Below are 25447 nucleotides of genomic sequence, written 5' to 3' on the forward strand. Positions count from 1 at the left end.
TCAGTCATATACAATGATGATCGTTAATGTATACTCTCCTCCTCCTGGGGATTTAAGTCTACTGCGAACAATTCTTAATAAAATAGCAACAGAGGGTGACTACCCAACATATTGGTTGGGGGACTTTAATGCTGTCCCTGACGCTATGTTGGACAGGTTGCGACCGCTTAGGGGTGAATCAGGAGCCTTGGGTTATTGGCTACAAGCCACGAACCTTACCGATGTTTGGAGATGGTTTCATCCATCGGAGAAGCAATACTCATGCTATACAACATCCACCTCTGCCCTGTCCCGAATTGACTTAGTGTTGGCCTCTCCCTCAGCTTTACAGAAGATTTCATCTGTCTCCTTCATTCCTAGAATCTGTTCAGATCATGCCCCGCTATTACTGGAATTACAACTGGGAGGAGGTAAGGGGCTACGACAATGGAGACTGCCCCCAAAGTGGATTGCTCATGAATTGGTTAGAGATGCAGCTAGAGTACAGTATAAGGAATATTGGGAAATTAACCAGGACACAGCCCAGGAACAGGTTGTTTGGGATGCAAGTAAGGCCTTTACTAGGGGATCATATATATCACTGATAAAAGGGGCTAGAGTTAAGCAGGATGCAGAATTGGAATTCATAAGGGGGAAGTTGGTAGAAGCGGAAACGGCATTTACAAATAATCCAGTCGAATCATTGGGACTGGCTTTGGCGGCGGCGCAAAGGGCTGTTAACTTGGCTTATACACATAAATACTCCCAGTGGGAACTCCAGAGAGCTGCCTCTTGGTATGACAAAGGGGATAAATGTGGCAAACTTCTTGCTATCCTTACTAGAGAACCTAGACAACTAACCTCTATTCCCAGGCTGTCCTCTGAAGCAGGTCAAGAAATCTGCACACAGGAACAGATCCTCTCAGAATTTGTTCAATTTTACTCTAGCCTCTATAGCTCCAAAGTGCAGTGTTCCGTAGACTCATTGGCCCAATATCTAAATGGAATCCAAATACCTAAACTTTCTCAGGAGGATGCAGCACCTCTAAATTATTTCATTACTGTTGATGAGATTTCGGATGCTATAGACGCATTCCCCAATGGGAGGTCCCCCGGTCCGGATGGGCTTCCGATTGAATGGTACAAGGCTCACAAAGATATAGTGGTGCCCAAGCTTAGTTCACTATTTAATGCTATACCGCAGGGCACTCGTCTCCCAGATAGTACCAAACTTGCCACTATTACTCTAATTCTTAAATCTGGCAAACCTTCTGATAGATGCGGGTCCTATAGACCTATTTCACTTCTCAACTCGGACATTAAGATACTGGCTAAAGTCCTGGCGACCAGACTCAAAAAAGTAATTGAGCATCTCATACATCCTGATCAAACCGGGTTTATGCCGACCAGAACTACCGATATTAACATTAGGCGCCTCTTTACAAACATTTGGGCTAAACATAGTTCCACAGGGGAAAGAGTGGTGGTATCGTTAGATACAGAAAAGGCCTTTGACACGGTAGAGTGGCCCTATCTTTGGACCCTTCTGCAGCAGTATGGGCTTGGTGAACAATACATACTGTGGGTAAAAGCACTATATGATTCTCCAAGAGCAAGGCTATTGGTAAATACAGAACTATCTCAGGAATTCCCACTGGCCAGAGGTACCAGGCAGGGGTGCCCATTATCCCCTTTTCTTTTTGCCCTAGCTATTGAACCACTGGCCATCAAAATACGTAATAACCCACACATAGAGGGTCTTAGAATCCAGAGACTGGAGGAAAAAATATCACTCTATGCAGATGACATGTTGGTATATCTGGCTAACGCCAGGCTTTCTCTCTCTGAGCTCCTTGTAGAGGTCACGAATTTTGGGGACTTTTCAGGTCTCCGGGTTAATTGGGCGAAATCAGTAGTTTTCCCCATTGACCCTGGGAATATCAGAGACCCACAGCATGGATCCCAATTACAATGGGTTTCATCGTTTACCTACCTGGGAATTGAGATACATAGAGATCCCAGGCGATATTCTGAGTTGAACCTGGCCCCAATAGTCCGTTTGATGAAACTTAAAATGCAACACTGGTCAAGTCTGCCACTTACCCTTCCGGGCCGAATTAATATCCTGAAAATGATCTTCTTACCTAAATTCTTATACGCCTTCCATAATGCACCTTGTGTACTCCCCAGGGTGTGGTTTAAGCAGCTGGATGTTTGTGTCAGGGGGTTTATTTGGGCAGGTGAGCGCCCAAGAATTAATATCCAGATGCTGCAAGCGCCGGTTAAGAAAGGGGGACTGGCCCTTCCCAACTTTACACTTTACTACTATGCCAGTCAATTAGTGTACGCCCGGTGGTGGCTTAATCCTGATCCCAACAATCCAGCTACAGTCCTGGAAGCAGCAGTGGTTGCATCCTTTGAGGCCCTTGCTAATCAGATGCATAGAGGGCTCCCTTCTATATATGCCCTAACACCTCCCATGACAACTGTAACCCTAATTTTTCAAAGGACGGTACTCTCTGCCTACAAGGCGCTAGGTGACCGATCCAAATGGGCTCCACTTTGGGGCAACAAATCTCTGTCACAATTTCAATCCCTTCCAAATGCCAGTGTGTGGGCCACGGCCGGAATAAAATATCTGGGTGACCTGATACATGCAGGGGAGCTTAAACAGTTTGCACAGTTGAAAGAGGAGTTTGGGTTGCATAATCATATGCTCTTCAGATTCCTCCAACTGCGTCATACATTTTCTGCCCAATTCCCTGAAGGCACACAATCTATTACCCAATCAACCCTGGAAGGATACTTACGGAAATCTGACCTCTCCAAACCCCTAAGTTGGTTATATACCATTTTGCTACAGAATAGCTTCGATCCCATTAAGTGTATCTGCTGTAAATGGGCCCAAGACTTTCCTTCTTTGGAGGTGGAATCCTGGAAGGATATTCTTGAGAAAATACCAGAAACCAACATTTCAGTTAGGGACCGTTACATACACACCAAGTTTCTAAATAGAGTGTACCTGACTCCACACAGGCTGGCACAAATATATCAAGGTTACCCTGACCTGTGTTTCAAATGTAACGCTGATAGTGGTACGTACATGCATGTATTTTGGGAGTGCCCTAAAATTCAACAGTACTGGACATCAATTCTGGCATTTATTAATGCCTCTTTGGGTCTCCCAGCTATTCGGACACCTGCATTTTGCCTTTTGGGATATTTTGAGGAACTAACTCTTTCATCCAGTGACAGACTGTGTCTCAGCCAACTTTTACACTACGCAAAGAAAGCTATTTTGCTTACATGGAAGGCCCTGGAACCTCCTACCCTGGCTTTCTGGATAAAAATTATCAATGACATTCTTCCCAGTCATAAATTGACGTATATCACGCGTGGATGCCCAGATAAGTTTAACAAAATCTGGGATAGGTGGCTTACAGAAACGCAAATCGTTTGACTCGGTGGAAGTGAAAAGATCTTAACTTGGCTATTCACCTTGTGCTACTCTTTATCATATTATGGGGTTGCCCACCCTTCTATCTATCTCTTTCTTTTCTTCACTCTCCTCTTTCTTGTTTGTTTTATGTCTATTAAATCAATAAAGATAATCTTACAAAAAAAAAAAAATTACAAGGGTACCCAAATTTTTGCACAGCCTGTTTCACATTTGATTTAATTACATACAACTGAATATTGCTTCACTAAAAATCTTTGTTTAGAAAACACCCAGAACCGGGAAAATGAAAGACTTACCACGGTTATCTTTTTTGCTGAAAGTGGAATACATTATTATGAAGGCTGAGAGGGGTTCCCAAACGTTTTCATATAACTGTATATTGCTGACCATCTTCAAATTTGTTTTCATCCACGTTCTAAAATTTCTGTGGTGAAAACCCACAATACTCTGGCATAAAAAGACAGCAGGATAATTTCCTGGTTATCTAGACAATTTCCGATACTAAATAAACAGTGGAAACTGCTGTCCAAAGTCTTTGGCTTGACTCCATCTCATGCGCGAGACCAAGAAATGTATGGAATACTCCGTGCATGTTCACAATGCCTAAAAACTGACTGGGTGGGCAACTTTGTTACTAGCCAATATGTTTTGCATTTAGCCTAATGGGCAGGGTCTTAATAATGTTCTCACTGACCTAAAAGCATTCTATTATAACAGATTCTCAGCATTAGATGTGCTGTACAATAGCAAGTGACCCCAGCTGGAACAGGAATTATTCACTCTGATGAACTGGCTTTGGAGAAAAACAGGACGGCCTACCGCACTTACTGTTATTACTGATTTTTGATTATTTTGATTATTTCACAGCATTACTGGTTTAAATTAAAGGAAAACTATACCCCCAAAATATACTTAAGCAGCAGAATGTTTAGATCATATTAAGTGGCATATTAAAGAATCTTACAAAACTGGTTTATATACTTAAGTAAATATTGTCCTTTGACATCTCTTGCCTTGAACCACCATTTTGTGATGGTCTCTCTGCTGCCTCAGATCACCTGACCAGAAATACTACAACTCTAACAGGAAGAAGTGTTGAAGCAAAAGACAGAAGTCTGTCTGTTAATTGGCTCATGTGACCCAACAAGTATATTCTGTTTGGTGTGTGTGTGTGTGTGTGTGTGCGCGCACAGTGAATCGTACGATCCCAGGGGCTGTCCTTATTTTTTAAATGACAATTTTCTATTTATGATTACCCAATGGCACAGACTACTAGAAAAGTATATTATTATGAAAATGGTTTATTTACATTAAGCAGGGTTTTACACATGAGCTGTTTTATGCAGTATCTTTTTATAGAGACCTACATCGTTTGGGGGTATAGTTTTCCTTTAAGGCAGGGATCCCCAACCAGTAGCTCGCGAGCAACATGTTGCTCTCCAACCCCTTGGATGTTGCTCTCTGTGTCCTCAGAGCAGATGCTTATTTTTGAATTCCAGGCTTGGAAGCAAGTTTTAATTGCATAAAAACTAAGTATAGTACCAAATAGAGCCTCTTGTAGGCTGCCAGTCCACATAGGGGCGACCAAATAGCCAATCACAGCCCTTATTTGGCACCTCAAGGGACTATTTTATGCTTGTGTTGCTCTCCAACTCTTTTTACATTTGAATTTGGCTCACGGGTAAAAAAAGGTTGGGGACCCCTGCTTTAAGGCATAAAACTGGGGGGGGGCACTATTCCATAAAACAAAACAGCACAGAACTACATAGGGCACATATTCATATAGTTATTTTCCGATTTATTAAGATAAAAAATATATATTAGGGATGCACCTAATCCACTATTTTTGATTCGGCTGAACCCCCGAATCCTTCATGAATGATTTGGCCGAATACCAAACCCTAATTTGCATATGCAAATCAGCGAGGGGGAAGGAGAAAGAGCCCAGCTAAAAAAAATGATTTAAATTCCTTGTTTTGTGATGAAGTCACATGATAAGGATTCGGATTTGGTTCAGCCAGGCAGAAAGATCCGTCCGAACCAATGTGACGTTTCGGTCCCTATTGGGGTCTGAAACGTCATGTTGGCTGTATGGGCACTTCTTAATACACTTGTTTTTTAAGAAATCCTGGTGTTGCTGGTCTTCATTGATATACATAAACTTTTTTGCAATGCACCCAGGTAGGAAGACTGATGCAGAGTCACACACTGTTTTTCCACACACATTCTAGACAGAATTATCTCTCCCAGCAAATGAAAAAAGCAACTCAGAATGCAGCCTAGGGGGTTGCTCACGAGTCTTCCTCATTTGGCAGTCATGACAAGTAATATCAGAGAAGCCTTGTGACCAATGCTCCCTCTAAGGTGTGAGTGCACAAATTTTGAAGCCAGCGCACACAAATTTTGGTGCGCTCAAAGAATTGTGTGTGAAAATACAAAATGTTGTATTTATTCTGACCCGAGCACAGAGTTTTAAAAATCTGGGCACACAAGTTTTAAATGTGCACCCAAAACAATTCAATCCCTACACTGTCCTGGCACATTTATTCTCATACAGTTAGATGCCTTCATCCAGCCAAGTAGTACTATGCATACACTAGCCCTGAAATTGAAAAAAAAAGCAATAGAGGACATAAGAAATGACCTATAGACTAGATCATATGAAGGCAAACAAGAATGGGGAGTATGATCTAAATAATGAATTCTATAGTGGGTGTGCTTCCAAAGATTTTTTCCAGTGCAACGCAAAAAAGGCATTTCAGGGAGATTAGTCGCTCGAAGCAGCGAAGATTTATCACTTGGTGACTAATCTGACAGCGTTTCGGGGTCACGCCCCTTTGTCAAGCTTGACAAAGGGGCGTGACCCCGAAACGTTGCTCACTTCCGCATTAAACGTGCAAGGGGTTCCTTGCTTGCAGTAGCCTGTGTGCCGTGGATTTCTTTCCTATTGGATTCTACTGTGAGGTGGCCGAACCTCTACCACTGAGCACCAGACTTCGCATCTCTACTCTGGGTGTGCGAGAGCCAGCTTTTTCTTTACTACTAATCTGACAGCGTGCCACCAGCCTTATCAGTAGGGATGCACCGAATTCAGGATTCATTTCGCGATTCTTCCTTTTTCAGCAGCATGCAGATGAATCTTTCTGCCCGGCCGAACCGAATCCGAATTTGCATATGCAAATTAGGGATGGGGAGGGAAATCGCGTGACTTTCTGTCACAAAACAAGGAAGTAAAAAAATTCCCCCCTTCCTAAACTTAATTTACATATGCAAATTAGAGTTCCGATTCGGTTCGGTATTCGGCCGAATCTTTCACAAAGGATTCGGGGGTTCGGCGGAATCCAAAATAGTGGATTCGGTGCATCCCTACTTAAAAGCAGGGTCAAGGACCTTCAAAACTCTAACATTTTTAAACAGTTGCTGGCAATTCTCTATTTCTTCTGATAAATGTATCAAACAGTTAAGAAATATGAGAAACGAATGGCAAAGGAAAAAAAAGGTTTACACTAAAAGGGAACTGTTGCCATTAGAACAAAATACACTAAACAATAGTGGCGGTTTAACCTGTATTTTAAATATTTTTTTCTTACAGTCATTTATAGATTTAATTATTTGTAAGTTGTTTGAAGTGTAGTTTAAAGGGCACCTATCACAGCCAAAATCAAACACATATTAACAATCTGACCAGTACAACATAAACACGTTTAATCAAACTACATATATCGTTTTTAAAAAAAAAAAAAAAAAACACTGCAGGTTTTAAAAAACCTCTTACTTTGTCAAATGGGTTCTTTCACTGAGGGAGGCCATATTGAGACTATAACAGAGACTATAATATGCAAATTTCAGGAGCATGCTCAGATTGTAACACTGCTTTGAGTTTTCTACCCAGAATGCCTTGTTTTAGTAAACTCCTCCACTAGAGGTATCAGGAGATTTCCGTATCTTGTCCCGTGCTGGTGATGTTATTATGCAAATGAAGGGCACACACAAACTTCCAGCAGGTGGCAGCACTACTGAACAGCAGCTAACACAGAGGATTGGCTGATTTGAAAATAGCTTAGAAGGGTTGATAAGCAACAAGGAATTTCAACTGAGCATGTGCGAGATTTCAGAGCTGCAGTTGGCTGGGAAGATATAGGTAGGAGGAGCCAGTGAAATCCAAGATGCCTGCCTCAGCTAGAACTGCAGTGAAGATAGGGGAGATCTTGCAGAAGGTATAATGAGCTGATGATTTATATTATACAAACAATTCTGTTTTAAAAATCGGATTTCTTGAACTTTCACATAGTGTATTTACTTAGGAAATTATTTTAGTTATGATTGGTGCCCTTTAAAGTAGCCCAATCAAGCCACTTATCCCTCAAAACTATAAAGTATATAAAAGTCAATTAGAATTAGGAGTCACTAAAGTTTTTTTTATCTAATAGAATTGGCGCTGCTTTAAGTTTTTAGACACTCACTTTAGCACTAGGTATATTACATGAACATCTGTAATTTAAGGGGGAGCATTTTAAATGGATCCATACTACTGTACATAGAAGCCAGTTTAGTCTGTAGCCAGGGATGCCTTCATAAATCATGGGGCCACAAAGCGCATTTGTTTCTCAACTAGGTACAACTCTTCGGCAGGCCAGACCTCACATGTGACTCCCCCTCCGATTGTAAATGTCTGCAGCACACAAAAGCCACATTTCTGGTTAGCCAAGCAGCATGAGGATTTTATATGAATACAGGGGGAGATATGGCAAGCCTACAGTATACATATGTGCTAATAGTTCTCAATAAAAAATCCAGTAAGCAGGAGTATTTTAAATATATACAGCCTTGCACAAGCTTTAAATGTTTTCTAATGTGATTTGTTTGGAACTGTTGGGTATTCACCAGTTTTCCCTTTCTCTGGGAACAGCCCGACTAGTACATGCCAAAAAGTATGCCTGAAGCCGAATTTAGTGGTAATATCCTGCTTTATAAAAACCACAACCAAAAAAGTGATTGTTTTTCCACTAATATTAATTTGTTTATCTTAGTAGCAAGTACAATATACGGTTTAATTGTTTAATTATTATTTGCTTTTAATGGACTGCTTTCAGTTTTCTGAACCTGATGCAAGAGATTCGTGGCCCCTTGTATGGTTTACATCCATTCAACCCATGGGCTGACAGGCCAGAGACCGTAGGTAATTTGACTGTATATGCCTTAAAGGTGAACTAAACCATAAAAAAATAATAAGGCTACAAATGCCATATTTTATATACTGAACTTATTGCACCAGTCTAAAGTTTCAGCTTCTCAATAGCAGCATCTTGGAAAGTGTCTGTGACACTCACATGCTCAGTGGGCTCTGAGTAGCTGTTGATAAACTAAGCTTAATGGTCATTGCAAATTATCAAGCAGAAAATGAGGGTTGCCTGTAATATAAGCGGATGCTACAGGGCTAATTATTACATTTTGATGCTAGCTGCACTGGTTTCTGTGCCACCATGAAGAAATGATCTGTATTAATTACTAATCAGTCTTACATTGTGATATTTATATTCTATGTTTACTGTGAGTGGGTCCCTTAGCTCAGTAAGTGACAGCAGCACAGAGCATGTGCAGTGAATCAGAAAAAAAGAAGACAGGGAGCTACTGGGGCATCTTTGGGGGCACAGATCTTTACTGCTAAAGGACTATGGTTGCCTTGGGCTGGTACAGAAGTCCAAAACATAATGTACAACATTTCTAGCCTACTTCTTTAGTTAAGTTTTAGTTCCCCTTTAAAAGAAGGAAAGCACAAAGGTAACAATGGTTAAAGGACCAGTAACATCAAAAATGAAAGTTTCTTGGAAAACCAACTCATTAAACTTACAGGAGGTGAAACACAGACTAGATAACTATATGTCTATGTAAAGGCTCTCCTCACTTGCCAAGGGTGACTTGCACTCTTTTCATAAACTCTGGGGCCCCTGGGTTCAATATAGAGGGCTATCAGCAATAGGTTAGATATGGGTACGTAAGGAGGACAGCACCCTAGATTTGCCATTTTTTCCCCAAGACACACCTATATTCTTATGTGATCATATTCTTCACTGAGTATGCACCCCCTACGGATACGTTCTTTAGTTTCTGTTTTACCACTTCTGTCTATTCTTTTCTGTCTAACTAATATTGGTGTCCTATTTTCCTTATTGTCGACAGCAATAATTGTAATCTGTATCTTTGCATTATTGAAGCTGTTTTTTACATGCAACGCATTACTTTCTGTAAGAGTTTTCATGGAAAATAGGAGCAACGGCTGTATTTTGATTTTCTTCTGTTTCTTTTTCTTTGTAAAACAAAATAAAAATATTTGACAAAAAAAAAAAAAAAAAATGAAAGTTTAAAAAAAATATAATGCAGTGTTGCCCTGCACTAGTAAAACTGCGGTGTTTGCTTCAGAAACACTACTATTGTTTATATAAATAAGATGCTGTGCAGTAATGGGGCAGCCATTCAAATGAGGAAAGGAAGTTACACAGCAGATAACAGATAAGTTCTGTAGAACATAATGTTATCTGTTATCCACTATTTAACCTGTGCCATATAGCCTTTTTTCAATTTCCGCCATTGCTACACAGCAGCTTGTTTATATGAACTATAGTAGTGTTTCTGAAGCAAACACATCAGTTGTACCAGTGCAGAACAGTACATTTTATTTTCAGGACTTTAAAAAACTTTCATATTTTGATGTTACTGTTCCTTTGAGAACAAAGGCTAGACGAGACTGTATGAGTGAACCTTTTGGCTGTTTGTTAATGGACAGCACTCCTGGAGCTGAATGAAAAGACTTTATTTCATATGGCAACAAACTCAATAGCAACATTTCAGGAGGTCCACTGCCCTTTCTCAAGTTTGAGAAATTTTATAGAAACTGAAGTGAATCGACATTTATTCGACATACTACCTATCTCAGTGTATGTCTACTTCTGCATCTGAAATAATACATTCCACACCTATTTAGTGTACTGGGAAATTGAAATGCAGCTGTTACATATTACCTTTTCACTATTACGGACACAAATAACCAAGATTGCTTTAGAAAGCCAACAGATCATGGTTTGCGTTATAGTCTTAAATAAATGTGTGAAAGGGCTCAGTTACAGTTACCGATTACAGTTTTACACTCTGCATTTTGGAATTAAACTGGAGCGGACAGTTTGTATTTTTGGCAAATTGTGCTCAGTGATTTATAACCTATTTAAAAAAGCTGCACATGTTTACCTTATCCATCATAATGCTTTCATGTCATAGCAAGCTGTTCCTGAGTTGCACAGCAAGTTCAATGTATTACATATAGAGTGAGATGGGCATATAACTGAATTGTTCTTAAAGGGATACTGTCATCGGAAAATGTGTTTTTTTCCAAAACACATCAGTTAATAGTGCTACTCCAGCAAAATTCTGCACTGAATCCATTTCTCAAAAGAGCAAACAGATTTTTTTATATTCAATTTTGAAATCTGACATGGGGCTACACATTTTGTCAATTTCCCAGCTGCCCCATGTCATGTGACTTGTGACTGCACTTTAGGAGAGAAATGCTTTCTGGCAGGCTGCTGTTTTTCCTCCTCAATGTAACTGAAGGAGTCTCAGTGGGACATGGGTTTTTACTATTGAGTGTTGTTCTTAGATCTACCAGGCAGCTGTTATCTTGTGTTAGGGAGCTGCTATATGGTTACCTTCACATTGTTGTTTTTTTGGCTGCTGGGGGGGGGGAGGGGGTGATATCAGAGTGATTGAAGTCTATCAGAGCACAAGTCGCATGACTTGGGGCAGCTAGGAAATGGACAATATGTCTAGCCCCATGTCAGATTTCAAAATTGAATATAAAAAAAAATCTGTTTGCTCTTTTGAGAAATGGATTCAGTGCAGAATTTTGCTGGAGTAGCACTATTAACTGATGCGCTTTTGAGAAATGGATTTCAGAGCAGAATCCTTCAGAGCAGCACTATTAACTGATTCATTTTGAATTTTTTTTTTCCTATGACAGTATCCCTTTAACACCAGCCCCTGCTCAATCAGTCTAAACTTTCCATGCAACTTTAAAGACCATTGGCACATGAGATATCTTCCAAGTGGGGCTGCAGTTTACTTACACTTCACAGTCCAGGTGTGTCTCCATTCACATAGACAGCAATGAAGCCAGCTGTGCACATCCATGTACTATGATGGTACTTTTTTTTTTTAAAGGAGAAATATCACATAAACGAGAATTTAATTTAAGCTTCATCATACTAAAATCTCTCTACATGCAGAATTTGTGCCAAAGACAGTTATTTTATCAGGTCTTGTTTATAGCGGAATCGGTTATTTAAATTAACTCTAATACATCTGCTAGAAAAGGGAGCCCCCGCCCCCTATAAGATATATAAAATCCAACAGTCAATGAAAATCTGACACCCAACTCCTGCATGAAGACAGAATGAAGAGAAACGGATGCAGTGATAGTTAGGCTAAACTTGATTATTTCAGAAATGGTACAGAATTTTTAATTGATTGTATTTACAAAGTTTATTATTTCGGTATGCTGAAGCTTCCCTTTAAGGAAACAAACAAACAAATTCATTCAATAGATTGATCATAATTTGACAACTTTCTGTTTCTCTTTTCATACAGTCTCTCTATTTTACAGTTTCACCCTTCCCCACTACCTCCTCTCCTTACTGTACCCAGTTTCCTTCAGGGTGAAGACACACTGAGCTACTAATAGAAGCTACTTGTCACAGTGACAAAATAGACAATGCTGATAATGTAACGGTCTCTAAGGACAGAAACACATGTCTCAGCAACAATTCGCCTCTTCTTCGGGCAACTAATCACCCCGAACTGCCTTCACGCTGGCTAGAAAGTAAATCAACGGCGGGATGGCACTGAGTGCTTCGTTTTCCGAAGTCACCCAAAGTTGCCCAACGAGGAAACTTGGGATGACTTTGGAAAACAAAGTATTTTATGGGGTTTTGTAGCCATGACAAGTCATTGTTAGTTGTAGCTCAGTGTGTCTTACAGTGCATGCGATACAACTACTCTATGATTTGAACTCAATGTTACGCTGATTTTACCCATTGTTTGTTCCCAAATTACAATGATACATTTTTTTTTTATTTGTTTTATATGACAATGATGGAATTCCTCAATAAATCCCAGGGGCTGCCAATATGGGTCCCCAAGGCACCTCTTGCATCAGGTTCAGAAAACTGAAAGCAGTTCTTTAAAAGCAAACAATAAAAAAACAGATCTTGTACTTGTACTAAGATAAATGAATTCATATTAGTTTAAAAACAATCATATTGGGTTTATTTAATGTTTAAATTATTTTTAGCAGACTAAAGGTATTGTCATCTAAATTACAAAAAGATCCCTTATTCAGAAAAGCTCACATCCCAAAGATTCCAGATAACCCATTCTATACCTGCTAGGCATACAATAAAACAAACAGTATGGTAATGCAATTTTTTAAATATTTACTATTAAGAGACGAGGACAATTTATCACCCTGTTAGAATGTTGGGCATAATTGACAAATATTTGTCTACAACAGTGTAAAATCTGCCTAGTTACAGCTATTATGGTTTGCAGAAATCTGTGGTAATCCATCAAAAGAAGCTGATGTAACACAGTGGCAAATAAAGAAATAGCCCAGACCAAGAGTAATGGGCTTATCCTAAATATAAATGCCATTGTAATGCAGGTCATTCAAGGCCTGTCAATTTGCTGAAAATTTTATTGGGCTTCTAGCAACTTCACATTTTGTTAGACAAAAGACATTTAATTTTAGACCACTAATTTTTAAAGACAATTAACCCTGTAATTCATGTATGGTGTTGGGTTTTATTTCCCATAGTCCCATTGTGATATACACAGAAAACTTTATGCATCATCTCTGAATATAATAGTGACCAACAGGCTGAATGTATCTGCCCACGTAGTTGCATACATGTTCCTGCACTTCAGTAATCGCAATAATTGTACCTTATGACAATTTTCTCAATGAATGAAAGCTGCATTTTCATCCTAACACTAGGGTTGCCTGGATACAAAGGAACACAATTCCTGTAATATACAATGCTAAGAGAAAAGGTTCCCGTGGAGCAGTGGATTTGTTTGACTCGGTACAAGTCACACTGTTGCTCAGCATACAAATAGGAATAGAACAATAACGTTAATGAAACAAGCACCATGCCAAAGGAGTTCACTTAGAAATGGTTTCCACTGGTGAATAAGCCAGGGCATTTAGACTTATTTACAAATTCTATGGGCCTGGTTGGCTTTAAAATATAGGCCCACCATCAAGGGATCCCTCAGTCCTCCAATATCAGAGGCCTTTTTAATTCTCGATATAAATGCACACACCTTCGCCCTATGCTAAGCATGGGAAAAGATGTAAGCACACATTTATTAACAAAAGGCAAATTTGCACCTGGGCAGTTGTCTATGGAAAGCAATCAAGATGTGTTCTTCCTACAGCTGGTTAAAAAAGCTAATCCTTCAGTGGTTGCTATGGGTTACTGTGGAGGCACAATTTTGGCAAGCGTTGATAAATTACCCCCCCCCCCAGTGAAAGATACTAGGGACCAAACTCAGAAGATAACCTGTGACACTAACCAAGGTATTACTTGGCCAAATGCAGCCTATAGTTTCATACCTTGTAATTTTCACTCCCACACTTGCCCGCAGTGACTTTTCACATTAAAACCCCATTCGTTAAAGGCATAAAAGACCAGGCAGCGTTATGCATAATTGCATATGATTTGCACCGTAATGCAGCTGCAGTAATTTTGGTCAATTGCAATTGTGTTAGACGCAACATCCCGCCGTGTGACCACAATGACGTTTGACAAGATATAAATTAGCTTATTTAGGGGCTAGGGCTCTTGGCACAAAATTTTCTGACCAAGGAAGATGCAGGAGATTGTCTTACAGAGGATCTTATTGAGGAATACAACCAAAAGTGAAAGAAAAGCTTGCGATTCGACTTGAGCTGCTAAAAATGGATTCCTTTATATTAAAGAAGGAAAGGCTAAAATTAAGTAAGCTTTATCAGAAAGGTCTATATAAATAAACCAGTAAATGATGCTCTGAGTCCTCTGTCAAAAGAAAAAAAAAAAAAAAAAAACACATTTCTTTCCTTCTACTGTGTACACATGGGCCTCTGTATCAGACTTCCTGTTTTCAGCTTAACCTCCAGGGCTAGGGCTTGAGCATGCTCAGTTTGCTCCTCTCCCCCTGCTGTAATCTGAGCCCAGAGCTATGAGTGAGCAGGGAGAGACTCAGGCAGAAAGTGACGTCACACCGAGCTAATATGGCAGCTGCTATCCTAAACAAACAGAGAGCTTCTAGAGCTGTTTACTCGGGTATGGTAAAGCATTCTGCAGAATAAATAGTGTTATAGCTTGCATTATTGTGACTAATCTATTGACAATAAACTGCTTCGGTAGCTTTCCTTCTCCTTTAATTAGGCGATGAACATCCAATATAATTCTATAACAATAGTATGGTCCACAGATCTTTTGTGCCATCATATATTATTTTTTAAAACAATTAATTTCATTCTAACAAGGTAAATCATGGAGTCACAATAATAAATAAAAAAAAACAATACTTAAGGTGGCCATACATGGGCCGATAAAAGCTGCCGACATACCGTGTAGGCAGCTTATTGGCCCGTGTATGGGGCCCCCCCGACGGGTGCCAGATCTCGATCGGATGGGACGAAAAATCCCGTCGGAACGCGGCCGCATCTATTCATTGATGAGGTCCCGCAATCCGACCGCCCATTACTATTCGTTAGGATCCAATCGTTGGGCCCTAGGGCCCGCGATTGGATCAGCCTGATATTGCCCACCTCAAGGTGGGCATATCGGGGAGACATCCACTCGTTTGGCGACATCGCCAAACGAGCGGATCTCTCAGTGTATGGGCACCTTTACTGCTGTACAGCACTGACTTATAATTCATAAAATCAGTCTTTAGGCCAGTTTCACACACACAGTGTTTTCTCTGGTGTCACAGATACAGCCTAACTGCTCGTATCACATTTCCCTTTTTCCTGAAGGTAAAAAAGTATGTTCAGAAAGGTTTTATGGTTTATTTAAGACCCTGAATGAATACACTGTGCAGGAACTTAACTACTCAATAGCCAGCTTGAATAAACATTATCACAGACTTCATGAAATAGAAGGTTCTTAAACATTTTTTTTTTTGGCTGGGACCCTGATCAAATCTTTGTATAAGCTACACAAACATACTGGTTTTGAATTGTGTGCACAGCTATTATTCTACAGGAAAAGTGATGGCACACCTTAAAACAAAATACCTGTCCATTTTTGGTTCTTAAAACAGGTGAATACTTATCTGTATATTTGCCTTGTTCTATAAAGTGGCAGCAAAACACTGCTTGCCTATTCTCCCACCGACAATTACAAAGAGCTATGTATTTTTTCTAACAATTTTTCACACACTGAGAATATACACTGACGAAAATGAAGCCTTGCCCTATGTTAAAGGAACAGTAACACCAAAACTAGAAACTGTATCAAAATTACTATGTAAATAATGTACTATATAAAGAATGTACTGTTGCCCTGTACTATTAAAAGCCGTTTGTTTGCTGCATAGACACTGTTATAGCTGCTGTGTAGCCATGGGGGCAGCCATTCAAGCTGGGGAAAAAGGAGAAAGACACAAGTTGCAAGTACTCCTGCTTGAGTGGCTGCCCCCAAAGGCTTTGTTGAGCCCCGAAAGAATACGAAGTGGCGGAAGATGTTGCCCAGGAGCTCAGATTTTTTATGGGGTTGTTTTTTGACTAATGCACAGTGCAGGAGGGAGAGGGAAGGGGGAAATGGCAGGCGGTTAAGGGGGGCTTTTTTGGTATGGGGGGTTTAGTTGTCCTTTATAACTAAAGGTGGACATACATGTACTGATAAAACTGCTCACAGACTGAGTTGGCAGCTTATTAGGTCTGTGAATGGAGCACGCTGATGGGCTTCCAACAGATTTCTGCCCAAAGAGATGTTGATGCGGTCCTTGTTCCGACCACCTGCATTTCTACACGTAAGGTGGTGTTCTCACCAAACAAGTGGATCTTCAAGTGTATGATCAGCTAAAGAGATGTTTTGGTAAATTCACTTCTCCTACATAGGACAAAAGCAAGTTTCAGGTTTGACACTCCTAAATGGCATTTTGCTTGTAAGATGCTGTCGCTTTAAAATGGTAGGCAAGAAAAGACACGTTATATATTTTAACGGTGTGCCGTGTTAAAGGACCACAAGATGCCGCCACATGGATACGTCTCATGTAAATAGTATGAAGTTTGGGGGTTTTAACAATATGTATTTAAGTCGAAAAGTCTCTTTGGCAGGCTGCCCACACACTTTCCTAAAAGGACAAGACATGGCCTCATAGTCCACGGGGTGTAGCATGACACAGTTGGGCCATGATCAGCCCTGTTTAGGCATAAACATCACTCTTCAACAACCTTGTAGGTTTTTCTCATAACCTGTAATAAAGACATACCAAAAGTCTAACCCAGCCAAGCATAGGTAGTAAGTAAACATTGTGAGGAAAACTGGATTTAAGGACCAATATACTTAAAGGGGTGGTTCACCTTTAGTATGTTATAGAATTCCAAGCAACTTTCCCATTGGTCTTCATTTTTTTTTTTATTGTTTTTGAATTATTTGCCTTCTTCTTCTGACTCTTTCTAGCTTTCAAATGGGTTCACTGACCCCATCTAAAAAACAAATGCTCTGTAAGGCTACTACAAATGTGTTGTTGCGAAATTTTATTACTTATCTTTCTATCTAGGCATCTCCTTTTCATATTCCAGTCTCTAATTCAAATCAATGCATAGTTGCTAGGGTAATTTGGACCCTAGCAACCAGACTGCTGAAATTGCAAACTGGAGAGCTGCTAAATAAAAAGCTAAACAACTCAAAATCCACAAATAATAAAAAATGAAAACCAATTGCAAATTGTCGCAGAATATCACTCTCTACATTATACTAAAAGTTAACTCAAATGTAAACAACCCCTTTAAGGGTGGTGGCAAACGAGGCTACTGGGGGAGATTAGTTGCCCAGCGAATAATCGCCTCTTCTTCGGGTGACTTACATTATAGCTGGCGGGAAGGCATTTAGAGGAGATTATTCGCCCGAAGAAGAGGCGATTTGTCGCTGGGCGACTAATCTCCCCCACTAGCCTTATCGACACCACCCTAAGGCACCCAGCCCCCCTCCCATTCACTGGAATATACACACTATTGACAGGCAATTGTCACTGGGACACGGACTTCCATGTTTTCATGCAACAATCACTAGTAAAGAAAGTCCACTGGTGCAAGAATAAAAAAAACAAAAAACACAGATTGACAAGTTATTTAGTAATCTTCTAGGTTATCAGATTCTTTCAACAAAGAGAGCCCACCCTTGCCCTGGTTTGTTTTTTCACTCCAACAATGTATTTAATTACAAAGAAAGTAATTTAATTACAAAGAAAACAGCCAGAGCAAGGGGAGATTGGGGAGGCCCAGCTCAGAAACAGCATCATGTTTCCAATGTATTATGTTACACACGTGTGGTAGAAACACAAATCCTCAATTTCCTGACTAGGTAGACAAGGTATTTTATATCACTACAAATAAGCATTGTACTCATAGCCATCACCCCAGTGCGAGTAGATGATGCTGCTGAGGTGTTATGATGGCGCTGAAACAGGAAAATTAGTATCTCGCCCTTTAGGGTAAGGCCACACTAAGCGATAACGCAGCGATTTGACTCGCGGCGACTTTTAATCCGCAATCGCTGGCGAAACTTTGGCGCTGGCGTCTATGGGGAATCGCTGCGTAAAAACACACGCGGCGATCTTTTTTCTATTGTCGCTCGAAATCGCCTCGCTAGGCGATTTCGAGCGACAATAGAAAAAAGATCGCCGCGTGTGTTTTTACGCTGGCGATTTTGCGCGATTCCCCATAGACGCCAGCGCCAAAGTTTCGCCAGCGATTGCGGATTAAAAGTCGCGGCGAAAAGTCGCCGCGAGTCAAATCGCCGCGCTATCGCTTAGTGTGGCCTTACCCTTATCCTACAAACAGATTTCAGTGTCCACAATTTCTGTACAGCTTTGTGTAAACTCTCTGCAATAAATAAAAATAGCTTGTGTGACTATTTATGTGGACAACAAAAAACATGACACAAAACATATGCAGACTTCTAATACTTTATGGTGAATCCAAGTGACCCCCCCCCCCAATGGTTTATATAAACATATAAAAAAAAAAATTAAAAAAAAAAAAGACTGAAGGTCTGAATATAAATTAACAGAAAAGAGTAAATCCTCACACAAGGAGATTCGGGGAGATTGTCGCCTGGTGACTAATCGCCTCGTCTTCTGAGCGACAATCTTCCCGAACTGCTTCAGTGTCTTCCCATAGCCTATAATGAAAAGTCGCCTGCGCTAAAGCACACGCGGCGATGCATTTTCCATAGTCACCCGAACTTTGGAAAACGCATCACCGGGTGTGCTTTAGCGCAGGCGAATCTCCTCGTGTGAACTAACCCTAAAGAGGAGGCAAAAAGCCCTTCTTAAATGCAAAATATGCACTGAGAACCTTCTCAAAACAGAAGGTATCCACATGACTCATACACATACAGCAGCACGGTCTTAAAACAAAAAAATGAGAAGCATTAACCCTCAATTAAAGAATTATATTTGGAGACATGAAAAAGATACCTTAATGTCCTTTGGCCCACTATGCATCCACTTGTTTAATAGCAAAGATACAGCCAAAAATCAAAACTTGCAGACTGCAAAGCTTGTTTAAAGGAACAGTAACATCAAAAAAATAAGTGTTTTGAAGTAATAAAAATATTGTGCTGTGTTTGCTTCAGAAACCCTACTATTGTTTATATAAATAAGCTGCTGTGTAGAAATGGGGGTAGCCATTTAAAGGAGAAAAGGCTCAGGTAGAATCTCTGCAGAACATAATGGTGTTATCTGTTATCCACCATTTAACTTGTGCCATATAGCCTTTTTTAATTTCCACCATTGTTACATAGCAGCTTGTTTATATAAACTATAGTAGTGTTTCTGAAGCAAACATCGTTTTTACCAGTGCAGGGCAACACTACATGATATTTTCATTACTTTAAAACATTATGTTCATTACTTTTGTGTTACTGTTCCTTTAACACGAAATAAAAAGCAGCAGGCAGGCACTACCACTAGATGAAACGGTAAGGCTAATGCCAGATGAGGGTGAAAAATCATCCGGGTGATATATGAAGACAGAGAGTCAGCCCCTACACTGGCATTAGCATCCTTCTCCCGGAACTACAGTGTTGGCCTGGGTGCAGACCTGTGGCTGAAAGTGATGAAGAAATAAAAGACTTTGCATTCCTAGGGCAGAGACACACGCTCAGATTCGGGGAGATTTAGTCGCCCGGCGAGAAATCGCTTCTTGGGGGCGACTAATCTCCCCTAACTGCCTCCCTGCGGCTAGTATCTGAATCGCTGGCGGGATGGCACTCTGAGCACTTCGTTTTCTGAACTCGCCCGAAGTTTCCTCATGAGGCAACTTTGGAAAACGAAGTGCACCAATTGCTGGCTGGAGGCAGTTCGGGGAGATTAGTCGCCCCGAAGAAGAGGAGTTTTGCCAATGGGCGACTAATCTCCCCGAATTTGAGCACGTGTCTCTGCCCTTACACCAAAACCAGTTGTGTGTGTGTCTACACCGAGGTCACTACAATAATTCCAGGCAGGAGAGGATGTCTAATGCCAAAGTAGGAGTGGATTCTCTACCCGTGTATTTTAACAGCCCGATTTTAAGCCCTGTATAGCCCTAGTGTCATTTGATTTTTAAAACCACACTCAATCATTACAAATCTAGCATGTAGCCCATAGCTGAAAAGCCCTGTGTTAGTTCATGGGCTAAAACCTATTACAACTACCATCTAAAAGTGTCAAGGTAATTCTTATCTAGGTTTCATACAGACATAGGATCCATTAACCAGAAAGCTCCAAATTACGCAAGGGCCGTCTGCCATAGTAATCCAAATATTTAAAAATAAATCTCCTTTTTCTCTGTAATAATAAAACAGTACTTGTACTTGAGCCAAACCAAGATATAATTAATCCTTAATGGAAGCAAAACCAGCCTATTGGGTTTATTTAATGTTTACATGATTTTCTAGTAGACTTAAGGTATGAAGATCAGGATTTATGAAAAGATCAGTTATCCGGTGAACCCTAAGCCCCGAGCATTCTAGAGTCGAACAGGTCCCATACTTGTAGAAAAACCCCATCGGTTGGAAAAGCCCAGCCTCACACTACCATAACTAATGCAGTGGTACAAGAAATAGTGTACACCAGGCATATTCATAACAAATGCAGAGAACTAAGCAAAATGAGGTTTACTATTGCATTTCTAAATAAAAGGAATATTGATATATACTATATCCATACACAAAATGAGGTGCTTATGCAGTCAGTTGAGTAAACAGAATTTATAGGGCTATGCAGCAAGATCACTTCAGACGAACCAAACACCCTAAATCTTGCAGAAAAACCGAATATGTAGTGATACTGATATTAAAGTAATTGCATTTGCTGAGCAATCTTGAAAATGTTTCATCACTTATCCAAGAAGCTTGCTTAGTTCATTTTTTCAGTGAGATAAAAATCTAGTTCCTTTAGTCCGTTCAGTACTAGAAACGATATATCATGGTCTGGACGGATAAAAAAAACCTTCAGACATTTTCATATTATCTGTTTTTAAACAGTTATGTCATTCAGAGTCCCCTGCAGCCCTGGGCCTACAATAACAACTGGGTCCACGGCCACATTTTTACATCTATATATATATACACACGATATAATGGTCTGCCATCAAAATACTGCTGGAAAGGTACTTTTCTGCACTGAATAAAGGTAATTTCTCTGTTGTACCCCAAACATACTTTTGTTCTGATCAGTACATAAATGACATGCACATGAAAATGAATTTAAGCTCTTTTGAGCTGGGCACTGGTTACCTATTGCTATTTATTTTCTACTTGTATAAACCCATTTATCGTAGAGTGGTTTAGAATAGGTGAGCGCTTTATAATCGCATGTTAATAATAAAGTCCAACCATTATATAGAAGACTGAATGCACCCTCAGGATGCTTAGCCTGACAAAACATAAAACACTTCAACATCTGAACAAAGGTCACCACATTCTCAGATTGCAGCATCATGTCAGGACACAAGCTGACAGCTGTCATTTTCAGATACAGGTATCTAAAAAGAATGTCTTGATGTATTTTATAAGGCAAAGAAGTGAATTGCTACTTTAAAAACCTGCAAACTATGGGATGGATGCAATGCTTATATATCAAACAGCCAAGCAGCATTTATACAAATCAGGGCCGTGTTAGTTTACAAAGTCTTTCTATCCTGGAATATAGGAGTGTGTAATTAGTGATATATAGATTCATGGGGGGCGATTTCTAGAATGTAATGGATTGTAGCTTCCCCATTACCTAATGCACACAGAGCCAGCCCCTTTGACTCAATATAGCTGAGTCAGGCTCACTCCAGCGGCCAACAGAAAACACTATCGTCACTGGGAGACAGTTCTGTCTTTCTGTTGATGCTCTGGCAGCCATTTTTGTATTTCATTTTTTTTTTTCTATGTGGAAGTGTTTCAATAAAAAAATACCTCTAAAGATCCCATTCTTTAGGTTTCAAATAGTCTGATTCTCACGATACATGCAGCAAGGCAAAAAGGCGAATATTTTAGGGGGGAGGCGGCGTGCTTATAGATTCCGACAATTACAAAGCAAAATGTTTTAGTCATACCGACAAGCCGATTTTCACATTAAAACGATTAGGCCACAAACGACATCACCTTACCAAATGCTACTGTTGTCCCTGGCAACATCCCGACACAACGACGGGAGCTGGACTGCCTTTAGAATCCATTGCAGGCCTGGTAGCCCTTATTGGAAGTGAATGCTTGATTAGTTCTTTCACATAAACTCAAACAATGGAGGGGGGGAGCACAATGTCCAGTTTAATAATATAAAACATACAATCCCAGGCTCACAAAAGGAGCAACAAAACAATCTAAGGGCAAAGGTGATGTAACATTAACAGATTTCAGCTGCAGAGAAGGAGATAGCATCTAAACCACTAGCTATAAATTGCAGTCCATTTTACTAGCCCGGAGCTTTGCATTGGCAATGTAATTACGCAGTGGTCTTTAAATAGATTGTGACTACCGTCTGTTCGCAGCCATTGCCCCGGACAGAATTAGCTCCAGTTAAGAGCATCCTTCTAGAGAACGGGTCCCCATGAGCCGAGACTGACATCACATTGTAGATTCTCTCTCTCTGCCGAGCAGATAGAGATGTGCAAGCGATGCCCTCCTGAATTCATCTTTGCCTAATGACTGGATGCAATAATGAGATTAGAGCGCAGGAGGAAGCCATCCGCTCTGTGTCTATGGAAGGCAGCTTTCCTCTTTGGCCAGGCATGGGCTTATATTGCTTAAATCACACCATAGTAAGAGGCCTGAGATTTCCAGTGATGGACAAAATGGTGGCTGTATATATATATATATATATATATATATATATATATATATATATATATATATATATATATATATATATAAAGGGATGACAAATTGGTGTGTCTAGTGAAACAGAGATAAATGTGCAATACCTGTGTGGAGATTGATGGCCCTACATTTCCCATGAGCATCTCTCATGCAAGACTATGTGCAACGTGCGGCCCTCCAGAGCTGGTTGGTATAGCCCCGCCCCCAGCTCAGCTCTAAGTCCCGCCCACCCACGACAAAGCGCCCGAGGGCCGCAGGTTGCTGACAGAATGGCAGCTTTAGGGTCGTTACAAACCTGATGTCATATAGCCGCGGGTTGCCTGGGAAATGAACGTTGCTGGGAAGTGTTTGTGCAGCCGATAGTCCTTTTCGCTCCGGGACCTCATCCGCTCCGAGGCCCGGTCAGAAAAGTCAGCGCTAGGCCAGGCCCGGCGTAACGTTGTACTCCGGGTTTTCTTCATGTCGGGAGGCTAATGGTGCTCCTGCCGTTACTCGCCCTCTCAGCGGAACCTCAGGCGCCCGACATGGACACGGGCTGCCGACATTGTACCGCTACCACCTCCTCCGAGGAAGCTGCTGCAGGGCCGCTCGCTTGGTTTGTCCCTCGAACGATCCGGTTGTCCCCGCCACGTCCCACAATGCATTCCACTTCATTTGCAATCAGTCCAGATTATCGCTTCCACATTCATGTGCGGGAAAGGCACATTGTCATCCAAGGGGGGGGGGGAGCGAGGAGCAGAGATTTGTAGCGTGAAAGCTCTCCGATGCCAAACAATAGCCTGATTCAGCATAGGGCTCCGCTCAGGCAACTGTCAGGCGCAGCACAAAGGACTGAGGGGCAAAATAAAACTGCCAGCCAAATGGGAGGGGGGCGATTTCCCCCTTCGACCTCAAGCCAGGGATGTACCACTACAGACAGGCTGATACAGTGCGTGTGTGTGCGCCAATACCCCGAGGGCTCAGGAATGAGGCGGCGATGACGAGAAGTGTACGATTGTTTCCCCCCTCTCCTCACCTATCAATGAGACAATCTATAGCGGCACGGCCATCCAGAGACAAGATGTAGCCGCACAGCTGCCCTTATATAGGTGTGCAATAGCCCCTGTCACGTGGCTCGGCGGGACCATTTGCACTAAAACAACCGATGGGGGGGTGGATCAGTCGCTCCGGTTTCCTTTCCGTATCTCCTCATTCCCAGCAAAGGAGGCGTCAGAACAGCGAGAAAAGCATCCCGCCCCCTCCGAATAGCTCGGTTTCAGGTGTTCCCAGCGCTGCTGCTGCTGCTTTCCCTGTTTAAATGGCTCGCTGCCTTTGAATGCAACGCACACAAGAAGCAATGCAGTCGCCCACAGCCTAATCTAGGGACCTTCTTAAGCCCTTTACTCGGCTGACAGCATTAGCTCAAGGATGAGGTACCTTAGGTGCTCCTTCAGCCTTGGAACTACATCTCCCAGCATTCCTGTCGCAGTACGTCTGGGTAGGCGGATGCTGGTAGATGTAGTTTCCCTAATCAAGAGCGTAAAGTGTTGAAGGTTGTCTACCCCTAGATTTGTGTCAGTGCAAGGTTCCCTCCGTCATGGTCCTAGCTTTGCCATTAGACTACACGGGAAGTCTGGTGCGATTGTAGTGCCAGTAAAGGAAGGCAAAGATCCCACCCAGCCCTGAACCTACAGTGACATCCATGAGAGGGTTAAGGCGCAGGCATCACATTTTCATGCAAAATACCCTGAGGCTCCAACCTTGGCCAGAGTCCCACTCTGTAATCAGCTCTAGTCTATTTACATACAAAGCTGTGTATTTTTAGGCCTTGTCTGTCTCTAACATGGCAAGGAGAAGAAGAATAAAAACAAACCAGATAAGATACATCATTGTTCATATATATCAGACCTGAAATATGGGGGCAGATTAAAGAGCAAAGTGGCCAACGTTATATACAATTCGCCACCCACAGGGACATCGCCAATTCACTAACAGACGCAAGCGCCAATTAGCTAGCGAATCAGAGTGTCAGACTGTCGCTAGCGCAGTTTCAGACCCTATCACAAGGCATGTTTTCGCTCCGGCGAAAGGGCGATACTCCGCAAACGAACGTTACCTCTTTCGCCAGAGTTGACTTCACCACCACTGCTTAAAAGCAGCGAGATCTTCCTCAATCTTCTGTCACTTACATCATGTCCTGTCTGCCAAAAATGCATTCAAGTTCCAAAAATGCTGGCGTCTTTTCCTTTTCTGAAGCGGAATTGCCTGCAAAAGCTCGGACAACCTTTTTAAGGGTTTTCTCCAGACATTTCATAACATATGGAACCAGCACCGATTCAGACCTAAGCGCCGCCTGAGGCGGCTCCTGCAATGCCGCCCCCCCTCGCCGACTTACTTGTCGGGAGGGGAGGCA

At 41.3% G+C, this 25447-nt stretch overlaps 1 protein-coding gene across 2 annotated transcripts in view; it reads right to left on the minus strand.

Moving 5' to 3' along the window:
* Positions 1–25096, minus strand: part of LOC108706619 (storkhead-box protein 2) — a 73712-nt gene extending 48616 nt beyond the window's left edge. The window contains exon 1 of one of the 2 annotated variants that reach the window (XM_018243190.2): positions 24071–25096. Coding sequence is in view for 1 of the 2 variants with exons in the window: in XM_018243189.2 (XP_018098678.1) it covers positions 23351–23516 (166 nt within the window). In the remaining variant the exon portion in view is untranslated. Of the gene's footprint in view, positions 1–23350 lie in introns of both variants that reach the window. The other variant, XM_018243189.2, reaches the window with a different exon arrangement.
* Positions 25097–25447: the final 351 nt, after the last annotated feature.

The sequence above is a fragment of the Xenopus laevis genome, chromosome 1S, assembly GCF_017654675.1.
Source record: "Xenopus laevis strain J_2021 chromosome 1S, Xenopus_laevis_v10.1, whole genome shotgun sequence".
NCBI classification, from domain to species: Eukaryota; Metazoa; Chordata; class Amphibia; order Anura; family Pipidae; genus Xenopus; species Xenopus laevis.